This window comes from Nuphar pumila, chromosome 12, assembly GCF_984573655.1.
Source record: "Nuphar pumila chromosome 12, dmNupPumi1.hap1.1, whole genome shotgun sequence".
NCBI lineage: Eukaryota > Viridiplantae > Streptophyta > Magnoliopsida > Nymphaeales > Nymphaeaceae > Nuphar > Nuphar pumila.
Genome location: NC_143260.1, coordinates 98004240 through 98015476, shown reverse-complemented (window position 1 = coordinate 98015476; position 11237 = coordinate 98004240). Strand labels below are relative to the sequence as shown.

General features: G+C 35.5%; 1 protein-coding gene across 1 annotated transcript; it reads left to right on the top strand.

The window, feature by feature from the left end:
* Nucleotides 1-7670, top strand: LOC149821271 (large ribosomal subunit protein uL29-like). Its single transcript, XM_089983006.1, has 4 exons — nucleotides 1-44; nucleotides 178-313; nucleotides 514-670; nucleotides 7413-7670. Exons 1-4 carry the CDS (start codon nucleotides 41-43, stop codon nucleotides 7485-7487), a joined length of 372 nt encoding a protein of 123 aa, XP_089839132.1. The 5' UTR covers nucleotides 1-40; the 3' UTR covers nucleotides 7488-7670.
* The last annotated feature ends 3567 nt before the right edge of the window (nucleotides 7671-11237 follow it).

Here is an 11237-nt window from a genome sequence, read left to right as displayed (position 1 = left end):
TCCTTCCTCTGCGGACGAGAGCGCCTCCATCATTGTCGCCATGGGTGAGATCGATGTTTCCTTTTCCCAATCAAAATCCTACGATTCTATTTTCCATCCCTTCCTTTCGTTTTCGTCATGTTTTCATCTCATTTTCTGACTCGAAATTTCCCTGGTATTCCTTTTCCTCTTGGGTAGCGAGGATCAAGGTTCACGAGCTCAGGGCAAAGACGAAGACGGATCTTCTGAACCAACTGAAGGATCTGAAGGCCGAGCTCGCTCTGCTCCGCGTCGCCAAGGTCACTGGTGGCGCCCCGAACAAGCTCTCCAAGATGTGATTCCTCTTCCTCCTCATCGTTCTTTTGATCTTTTCTAGTGTTTGTTTTAGGTTCGGATTCTGCCGTTTGGCTCTCGGTTGGGATGATTTCAAGCTTTCTTCGTATCTCCCAGGGTTTGGATTGCTTTGGTGTTCTGTTCGGTTTGCGCTGAGTTTTGTGGGACTTTTTTTTTTGTTTTATTTTGGGCGAAATGCAGAAAGGTTGTGAGGCTGTCGATCGCGCAGGTGCTGACAGTAATCTCGCAGAAGCAGAAGGCAGCGCTCAGGGAGGCCTACAAAACAAAGAAATACCTGCCCCTCGACCTCAGGCCCAAGAAGACCCGAGCCATCCGACAACGCCTCACCAAGCATCAGGTCGACCTCTCTCTCTCTCTCACACACACACGCACACACGCTGTCACTAGTTGGGTGTATAAAAAATGCTGCTCATGCATATATCTTAGAAAATTATACGCTAATTAGTAAATCTTCTTCTTCCCCCCCACTTAAATGCATTTAAATACCTCTTGTTTCCTTAATTGGGTTGAAGCTACTATTCCTATCAATATTTACTTTTGCATAGGCCTTGTAACCGGATAAAGATTCCGGATTCTTATAACCTACTTTTAGTTCATAAAGCAACATCATCGTTATGTTTTATAGGATACAGGCTTGTTATAGTGGGATCTAGGTCCATCGAAGTTTCAAACATATGGGTTTTTAGTCTCTGACTTAGAACAATTTATGCTGCACACAATTATTAAAAGGAATTACCAAATCGTAGTTTTGAGCTAAAAAAGTTTCTAGTTTCTCATTGCACTTGATCCGCGTATCTGGCATCTCATATGATTGCCATGACAATTGTTGATAATGTTGTGAAGATACTTAAAATTTACGAGGGGAAAGAAAAAGGTAGGTTGCTTGTTTCACCTCATAGTTTCATATTGCGGTGCCCACTTATGTCACTGTGTTTTACAACCATTCTCCTCTGATGTGATCCAATGAAACCAATGCATATATAAAAAATGTGCCAATGATTTGTTTTTAATTTGAAATGTTACATAGTCGACACATTTTGCTCCAAGCCATCCTTAATTCAACTTTAATAGGTGTTATATGAGATAATTGGGTTCCTAATGCAAAATGTATGATGTGAGGCTAGCCAACTTGATTTTCAAAAAATGACCTTAATAACAAGGTTTTCATGGCCATATGACTAACTGTCGATTATTAGAGATTCTGGCTTCGTGCAGACAAGTTGGAGCCTGTATCCCGAAATGAGGATGGTTTTTTGGAGTTAGCTTACCCTCTCTGGAGCAGAACCCTTTGTCGGTGTCATTGTAGCTTGTGTTGTTTTTTTGCATATATCTACAGTTCTGTTTTGTTTCTTTTTTGGCAAATATGTTGTGTTTTTTATGAGACTGCACTTATTATGGGTACATATTTTATATTGTTTATATGTTTTTTGTAGATGAAAATTGCCTTTATATTCCAACTTGTAGGATGTGCTGATTCACTATCTGATTCATAATCATAAGAATATTATTGCTGTTTTCAAGTACTTAAGATCTACTTCTAGTAATCATTGGGCTGATCAATTTTCTGTCATGTTATTTCATACTCTCCAACGTTCAAATCCTTACAGCATTATGGTGCCTTGCACCTGGATGCTAAAGAGTTTATAAACTAATAGTCTGATTGACTTAGCTCGATATAGCTGATACTAAATTTCTTTTTCAACAGAAGAATCTGAATTTTTTCAGTTGAAATGCTCTAAGAAAAATAAGGAACAAAAATTTTTGTTGAATGAGGATATATATATATATATATATATATATATATATATATATATATATATATATATATATATATATATATATATATATATATATATATATATATATATATGACCGTTGGGGACTAGTCCCCTTTGTCCTCTCTTGTGTCTATAAATAGGGATCTTCCCTATTGTGTAGGTTTTGCTTTTCTAAGCATTTTGTTAATGTGAAGGACTTATATTTTTATCTCTTGTATCTCTTTGTGAGGTGTTGGAGTATATGTCCATTGTGAAGAGTGTATTTTGTCCATAAGTGACCATTTTGTATTTGTGCTCTATTGTAGCCCATAGTGGCACTCTATTGTGATTTTGTTGGTTTCATTACAAGGCATGTGTCACATTTTTGCTTAGTTTTGCTTCTACATATTTCATGAGCTTTGATGATTAAACTCATGTGCGAGTTAGCTGTTTGTTAATCATTGGTATGTTGGTGATCATAGTCACAAATATCAATATCGGCTATATCTCGACGGTGCTATTTCTCGCAATATTATAGGTTTGGTGATAAATCTTGAAAAAATCTCATGAAAATCTCGGGGCTTAAAAAAATATAAAAAGAACAAAAATAAGTAAGAAAACATCATGTTTAGATAATGAAATACATATATAATAAATGAAATAAGTAAAAATATAAAATAAAGAAGAAACACATTTAATATGTATAAAATGAATAAAAAAAGTAATAATAATTGACTATATGGCGATACTATCTCAAGAATATCACGATATTCTCTTGATAATATCACAATATTATCCAATTGATGATCTTTTCAAAATATTGTGATATTTTACCTTTAATATTGCTTGCTGAAAATGCAGTGATAATATTATGATATTTTGAAAATATTGCCGATATCTCTGACTATGGTTGTGATACCATCAAAGCAATAGAGTTCCAACCATGAGAGAGAGAGAAAAGAAGAAGATGATAAGAGAAACTTTGTAGCACAGAAGAACGGTAATATACATATTAGACATAAGTCTCAACACTTGACATGACGCTAGTGAAATCATCCCAAGCTTGGAAATGAATGAACTAAATGTAAAGGAGAAAGATTCTTAGTGGACACATTTGCAATATGATCCTTAGAGCCCACATGCTCAAGTTATGTATCTCCATCTTCATAGGCCCTCCTTGTAAAGTGTCAATCTACTACAATGTGCTTAGTTGTTTCATGAAACCCTAGATTCTTTGCAATACGAATGACACTCATATTGTCACAATATAAGGAAATTTGACCATCAACATGAACACCTAACTCTCTCAATAGCCACCTTGTCCATACAATCTCAGTTGAAACTTGAGCCATAGCCCTGTATTATGCTTCACCTCTAGATATTAGATAACACAACTTTTTGTTGTTTCTTACTTTTTCAAGAGATTAAGGAACTCCCAAAAAATATTCAAAATCCAGTGGTAGAAAGACGATCTCAAGAAGAGCCCCCAAAATCAACATAACAGTAAGCTCTCAACTCTGTAGAAGAAGACAATGAAAAGAACATACCATAGCAGTGTTATAACTATAGTACTGTTTCTTACAATATGGTACTATATGATATGTATCGTTATTATGAGTAAAAGCGATACGATACACACATATCACGATATGATACACACTCATATCACGATACGAGTGTGTATCATATCTGTACGGTATATATGGTATGATATAACCCTATATCGTGCCGTATCACATGATACAGTTCGACACACTTTAAAAATGGTCAAAACATGTTTTTTTACTTATTGGGGTTTAAAGACTCTTGAGGGAAAACTTCCTCATTTGTGTAGAGTCTATTAGAGGGGTATCCACTAACCCTAGAAGTCATAAGAGCGATTTGGGGGCTGATCCATGAGCAAAGGAGAGGGTTTTTGCAGTTTGCTCAAGTAAGAGTGCATTTTCACCATTTTTCCACTCAAGAAAATGGGTTAAGGTAAAAAATCTCTATTATGATTAAAATTACAAAACTACCCTAAAAAAAGATGACATGAAGTTAGAAATCAAGCTCCACACTCCAACAAAGATGGTATCAGACGACTTGGCATGACAATGTGACACTCAAGTAACGAATGAAAATCGAGTGCAACTATTGCCATAATATTTGTTTATGTAATATGAAAATATGAGTCTTCTGTTATGTTCTTAATTGTAAGATTTTTAATTTTTTGCATTGTTGTGAGATAATTGATGACTTAGTTGTCAAAAATTGTACTTAGGCTCCTCCTAGGCAGAGGGCCACCTCCCAAGCTTATGGGTCTAGGCGGTAGGGCCTTGTTTTTCGACCTAAGTTGCCTAGGTTGTCCCTGCCTATGTCGCATAGACATGATTGTCATTTTTTAAAAGTTTTTTTGTCTTTCCTTTTTTTTCCTTCTTCCTCCCTCCCCAAAAGCTTTTTTTTTGTTCTCTCCTTTTCTTTTTCTTTTTCTTTTCTTCTCTACCTTCTTATTTTTTTCCTTTTTTTTCCTCCTTTCACCCTTCCGACTTCTCTTTTTCTTCTTCCTTTTTCTTTTTTTCCCTTTTTCTTTTTTTTTCAATTTTCTTTTTCTTCCTCATCTAGCCCTTCCACTCTTTTCTTTTTTTATTTTCTTTTTTTAATCCCTTTTCCTTCTTTTTTATTTTTGTTGTTTACATTTATGCCTGCATGTTTGACACGCACATATAATATTTGTTTTTTTAGTTATCTATCTATCTATTTATATATAAGGTTAATCTAACATTAAAGTACTTGTGTTTAACATTAGATGGATTCAACCTCATTAAAATGACTAAAATACTCTTAAAAGAATGCATTTTTAAAAATACATGATTAAAAAGGTAACTTTGATAGATTCATAAAGTTACTTTTTTTTGGAAAAGGTGTTTGAATTTTCAATTCTCTCCAAGTTCAAAAGACCTGTGATGCCCATAAAAGTAAGCATGCAAATTAAAAAATATCATTCTTTTAATGGTTTTTTAATCATTTTAATAAGGTTAAATCTATTAATGCTAAACACAGCTAGTTTAATGTTGGATTAACTTTATATATATATATATATATATATATATATATATATATATATATATATATATATAGAGAGAGAGAGAGAGAGAGAGAGAGAGAGAGAGAGAGAGAGAGAGAGAGAGAGAGAGAGAGAGGTGCTAAATGAGTTTTTCTGCCCTTCCAGTGTTTTTTTTTTGCAGTTCCAAACCCATAAATGTGTTGGGTATGGTTGATTTACTTGGAATCCACATCTGATCATGTGTTTTCGATGAAAAAAATTATATTTGGAGCCTCAAAAATTTACAAGGATTTTTGACAATTGATTTTTTGAACCTTATAAAACCCCACCCATGTGTCGGAATCGAACACTTCAAGAGCTGATCCGTATAAAATCAGGTACACAGATCACATCTGTATGGCCAGAATTTAAAAATAAAACCAGAAAACCTTGAGAAACTCATTTAGCACATATCATTTTGCACCTACCTACCTATATATATATATATATATATATATATATATATATATATATATATATATATATATATATATATATATATATATGAGCAAGGTTCATCCTATTTCCTTTTTCTTGACGTCATCATTAAGACCCTTCAAATATCAAAGTTTTTGTTGTTTTATGCCAATTTTAACAATTAGATGTGTTTATTAATACTTATTTATTGAGAAACAAGTTTTGTTTCAAATTGATTTGATGTAAAAAATGTGAACATTTTATCATGAAATTTTAGTACGATAGCGATCATTGATTTTTTTACCTCTTTAAAATGCACATCCAGTATAAAGGTGCTTAATCAATTGCATGTTCTCCATTCGGCAACAATTATAAATACATCTAACAGTTAATATCGAGTATAAAACATCTAAAAACTGATTTTTGAAGGATCCTTAACAGTGACCTAACGAAACAGGGGCAGGATAATCCTCACTCTTTCTTTCTCTATATACATTTCTATCTATATGTATGTATGTATATAAAGTAATCAGATGGTGTGCTTCAAGTTTTGGTGTATGTTCAATATTATGCAATTTCATGAATTTTGCGACATGTTACACTGAATTACACACTTCATCCATAGTTACAGTTATATGTTTGTTATTAAATTTAATTATTTATTGTAAAATTTTTGCTCTCTTGATGTTTTATTTTTTTGGTCCCGCCTAGGCCGACTAATCCTTTTAAGGGTCTTTCACATAGGCTCCAACAACCACTTTTGACAACTAAGTTTGATGTTTAATGATGTCTTATGCAGCTCATAGAGACATAAATTCTTCATATGTGATTTTATGGTTGTATTTTGTGAAATTCATCACTGCTTCGCATGTTATGATTTTTTAGATTTTTTGCTATTATTTTTTTGATTTTCATGATTTTTTGATTTTTTTGAAAATTTTATGTTAAAAGTTACTATTTCTAAACCAAAGGAATACTTCAGATTTTTCAGATCTTTCATTTCAAAAATACTAGGCAGTTTCTTCTTGGTATTATCCACCTTCTGCAAATAGTCTCTTGTAATAATCATTTCATCAACACATTAGAAGAATATGCATTTCCCTTGTATGGAGGATGATACAAACAAGCTGGGTCATGATAACTCTGCTTAAAACTAAGAGATCTGATGGTAGAACTGATTTTTTCAAACCAAACCGGAGATGCCTGTTTGAGTCCATACAAAGCCCTTTTCAACTTGTAAACTCTACCCTCAGGAGTCAGGACTATTAGCTTGCAGGCTATGTCACATAGGTGCGGATACGGATACGGGTGCGGGTGCGGGTGCGGGTGCGGGTGCGGGTGCGGGTGCGGCACTTTAAAAAAACTTGGTTGCAGGTAGGTATATAAATGTAATCTTTAACAGTTTTAAGTTAACACTAATGAAATAAAAACAATTATCATATCATCAAGTCATTATGCATAAATTCATACAATAAATTAAATTAACAATCTACAGTTGCTATTCCTCATCAGTAAAAAGTAACACCACACTGGTGCTTATATATATACACACATGCGTATGTGTGTGCATTTATGTATTTATATATATACTATATATAGACAATTTTTTTCGATAGTCTAATTGCTTAATTTCACATGTCTCTTGAATTATAAACCATAGTCGGTATATTTTGTTTCAACTTTTAACGTTGTTTACCTTTTTAGCTTGGAAGAATACCTCTCTCTATCTCTCTCATTTATGGACACGTGTGCACATAGGTAGTTATGGTGATCATTTGCTTTTTGTTGGTCAAGTTCATTCACACTTGGCTTCACACGTGCAGGCATCTTTGAAGACGGAGCGTGAGAAGAAACGGGAGAAGTACTTCCCGATCAGGAAGTATGCCATCAAGGTGTAGGTAGATGAACTCTAGAGCTATCATTAGCTTTTAGATTAGAAACTAAAAATGTCTCAGTTCTGTGGAAAACTGGTTTTGTTGTCTGGAGTACTTTCTGAGGTTATTTTGTCACTGGAAACATATAGGATTGCAATTTGGAGCTTGTGTTTAAGTTATTATTTTCTTTAGTTCATTATTTTACAAGATGTGGCATAGTTTTTAGTATACCGACCAGCTGACACAAACTTTTTGCATCTGGCTTGGGAATGTTTAGCACCCTCATTGTCATAGCCGATGGAATTCTCACATGAATTAAATAAGGTGTTTTATTAAGTTAATCAGGAGATGATGGTGGCTAGATATCTCGTGAGAAAACAATTCTTTATGATCTTACTTAGCTTGGTTCATAGTTCTTAATATAGGATAGTTATGGTCCAGTAGCATTTTGACATGAACTGTGAGGCCTACCTGTTGAGCACTTGATAATTATGATATAATTAGACAGGATAGCACTATCGTAACTTGCGGATGTTTCGGATGTTGGGTTCGAACCCTTGGGGGTTGTCCCCCAGCTTGCCTACTGAAAAAGAAGAGAAAAAACTTGATAACAGTGTAAGGTGTGAGCTGACCCTATTAATGCTCTAATATTTTAAAATGAGGATGATAAATTGTCTTTTTTCTACCTTAATCCGGTGTTGGTTATTGAAACTATGACTCTTGTTTATCTGAGAGTAAGTTGGATAACGACTTCCAAAAAGGAATTTTCATTTCGGGCTTCCATGAACGTTGTGAAGTGAGCTACTTTATTAACAGGAGCTGTTTAAAATATGTGATCAAGGGGTTCATAGTATGGGTAAATCACTATGATTCGTAAAACTGGACTTTATTTACTGCTGATTGAACTGGCTATCCTTTTATTCTAGCTGGGATATTGAGCCTTGCCAAAATTCTGGTTTGCAGTTTTGGCATTGGAAATTAATGTTACATCTGATATAGTTTGTATAAATATATTATTTTTGGTATTTCTATATATTGGTATTGAAAAGAAAATGACACTGTACCATAGACTTCCCTCCCCTCAAACAGATCCATTACTCTTTCAAATAATCAATGGTATGATCGTTCTTTATGGTTTCTTTGCTATTCAATTGTCCTTTAAAGGAAAATGGAATCACATTAAAATGCATTATATGATTCTAAAATCTTGTGATCGTTCCTGGGTAAGTAGGCTTATTAAAACATGGGATTGTATGAGAGCTGGATGTTAGGTTGCACTATCATAACCCAGGGCTTTTGGCTTCGAATCACATAGAGTTATTCCCATCTAGCTTGTATAAAAAAACATAAAAACAATTAAACAAATGCATTCTGCTTGTTTCCCCTAGATATGAAAGAGTGGAAATGGGCTGATTGAATCTATGGAAATTAGCCACAGCTCAAGCATGTGTTAAAATCTGGAACCAACTAGTTTCGTGGATACCTGTTAGAAAGGAAACCGTTGATTTTTTGTCCATTATAAGGTGCAATCTGTTGACCCATGCCTTGTTTCATCATCCATCGACGTAACATGTCCTTGCTCGTTAGCGAAAAGATCCAGTTTCGGCCTTGCGATGAGGGATGTGCTCTCTGGGGTCGAAACTCATGATGCCCATCCAACTTGCAACATCACGAACCAGCCTGAGGATTGATGTGCTAAGCCCTAGTGGGCCTTGATCTATCAAAGTCGGATGATGCGATATGGCCATTTTGTCTCATGTTTTTTTTTTCTACTGAGAGAAACCGCTCTAGGCGCAGAGACTTACCCCAGGGAGTCGCCAAGTTTGGCTTATGCACCGTCAAACAGTTTAAGTCCCATCCCACTACTTCAAACTAGGGATGTACAATGAGCCGAGCTAGCTTGGGCTTGGGCTCGATATGTTTAAGCTCGATCTTCTTCAAAAAATAAATGAGCTGAGCTTGAACAGAAGTCCAGGCTCAGTGTGGATAAACGCACCAAGCTTGTTCAAGTTGTTGATCTCCACTAAGCTCGAAAAGCTTGATAAGCCTTGCATTAGAGTATATATATATATAACATATTTGCAAATGAATTCACCATAGTCGTTGTCTCCGTAGCGGGTTGCCATTTCAAACTTCACTTGGAAATTTTTCTCTTCTACAATCTAGTAGGTTTTAACTATATGTACATTTTCCGGGCCTTAATATTCACAAAATAAAGGCTGCATTGATGGTGCGTCGGTTGTGTTTTGTTGTGAAAGATTGGGGGTTTAAAACTCGTCTATTCTGGCAGTTTATTTTCGGAATAACGGTCAAGCTCGAGCTCAGAACCGAGCCTGAACACTGCTTGAGTTGAGCTTGAACATATACATTTTGAAGCAAGCCGAGTTCGGACAGCCTAGGCCCGGGTCGTGTGCATCTTTACTTCAAACCCCTTGGGTGGGTCTCATGAAGGTTTTTATAGAGAAAGGCCTTCCTAATCGTAGCTTCTTAATCCACTCCAGTTTAAGGTGTACCGTTTATGTGTTGCAAGTTGTGTAGTTGAAGACCAAGCCGAGATTGTGCTGAATTAATGCAAACTAATTTGAGAGGGTGGCATGTCTAGAGCTTTAGCCTTTATGATGGTCCCAGCAAGGCCTTCAAAATTAAACTTTCACCCAGAGAATGGTTCAGTTTGACATTTGAATAGATCATATACTATTTTCTTAATTGTGAAAGTGTTGGCTTGATCACAAGTAGGAAAACACAGGTTGCATATGGTTTCGTTTTAGATTTAAACCATAGCCACATTGCCTGAGGTAGACATAGGTGCAATCCTGGCATGGAATTTCTTATCTGGATAATCAAAACAATTTACATTTTACACCACTGACTGGTACAAACCGTATATATCCAATCAGGTAACGTTTGTTTCTTTCTTTTTCCTGAATGAAGTATGTGCTAAATTCATATCTTTCTCTTTTGTTATATATGACATTTGCATGAGGGTTCATGTGTATTAAAAAGGACAGCTTTCCACACACACACACACAGAGAGAGAGAGAGAGAGAGAGAGAGAGAGAGAGAGAGAGAGAGAGAGAGAGAGAGAGAGAGAGAGAGAGAGAGAGAGAGAATTTTAGTGTTTCATCAATTATCAAATCCAGCAAAGAGAGGCAAAAAATTACGGAGTTTGTACCAGGTTTTACAATGCAGGCTGACTTTTTCATGCTGTTCAATCTGATCATGAATGGCATCCCATTCCATGGCAGAAATCCCACTTCACCGAACCATCTTTTGAGCATTCAAAACTTAAATCAGAAAACACCTTTTGGGTATCTGTTAAAAGCGCCCACAACAATCCCAATCAAGCTGTTTTGCTCTAAGGGTAAGTTTTGTTACAAGATAAGGAGAAGCGCAGGGAGCAAGCACACTCACAATGAAAGCACATGAGATTTACGTGGTTAGGCTGTTTGCCTACGTCCACAGGGGTAAACACTCTGCACTTATTTTATTCATCTTATGCTCATCAACAAGAGTGGGTTAAATAAACAGGGAGAAAGGGGAAGATAACATGGGAGGCCGTTAGAGAGGTTTTTGGTATTGCCGACTAAATGGCAAGTACCTTTGTTAGAATGTCGGCTAGCTGTTCTTGAGATCTCACATGTGAAGTAGCTATAGCTTTGTTCTGCAGCTTTTTTAGGATGAAATGGCAGTCCACTTCTATATGTTTTGTTCTTTTGTGAAATATTGGATTGGCTCCGATGTGCATAGCAGTGATATTGTCACATTTGAGATTCA

Excerpts from the sequence above, each read along its gene's own strand:
- LOC149821271 (XM_089983006.1), top strand. Across the intron at positions 314-513 it reads CCGAACAAGCTCTCCAAGAT|AAAGGTTGTGAGGCTGTCGA; the intron begins GTGATTCCTCTT and ends GGCGAAATGCAG. Across the intron at positions 671-7,412 it reads AACGCCTCACCAAGCATCAG|GCATCTTTGAAGACGGAGCG; the intron begins GTCGACCTCTCT and ends TCACACGTGCAG.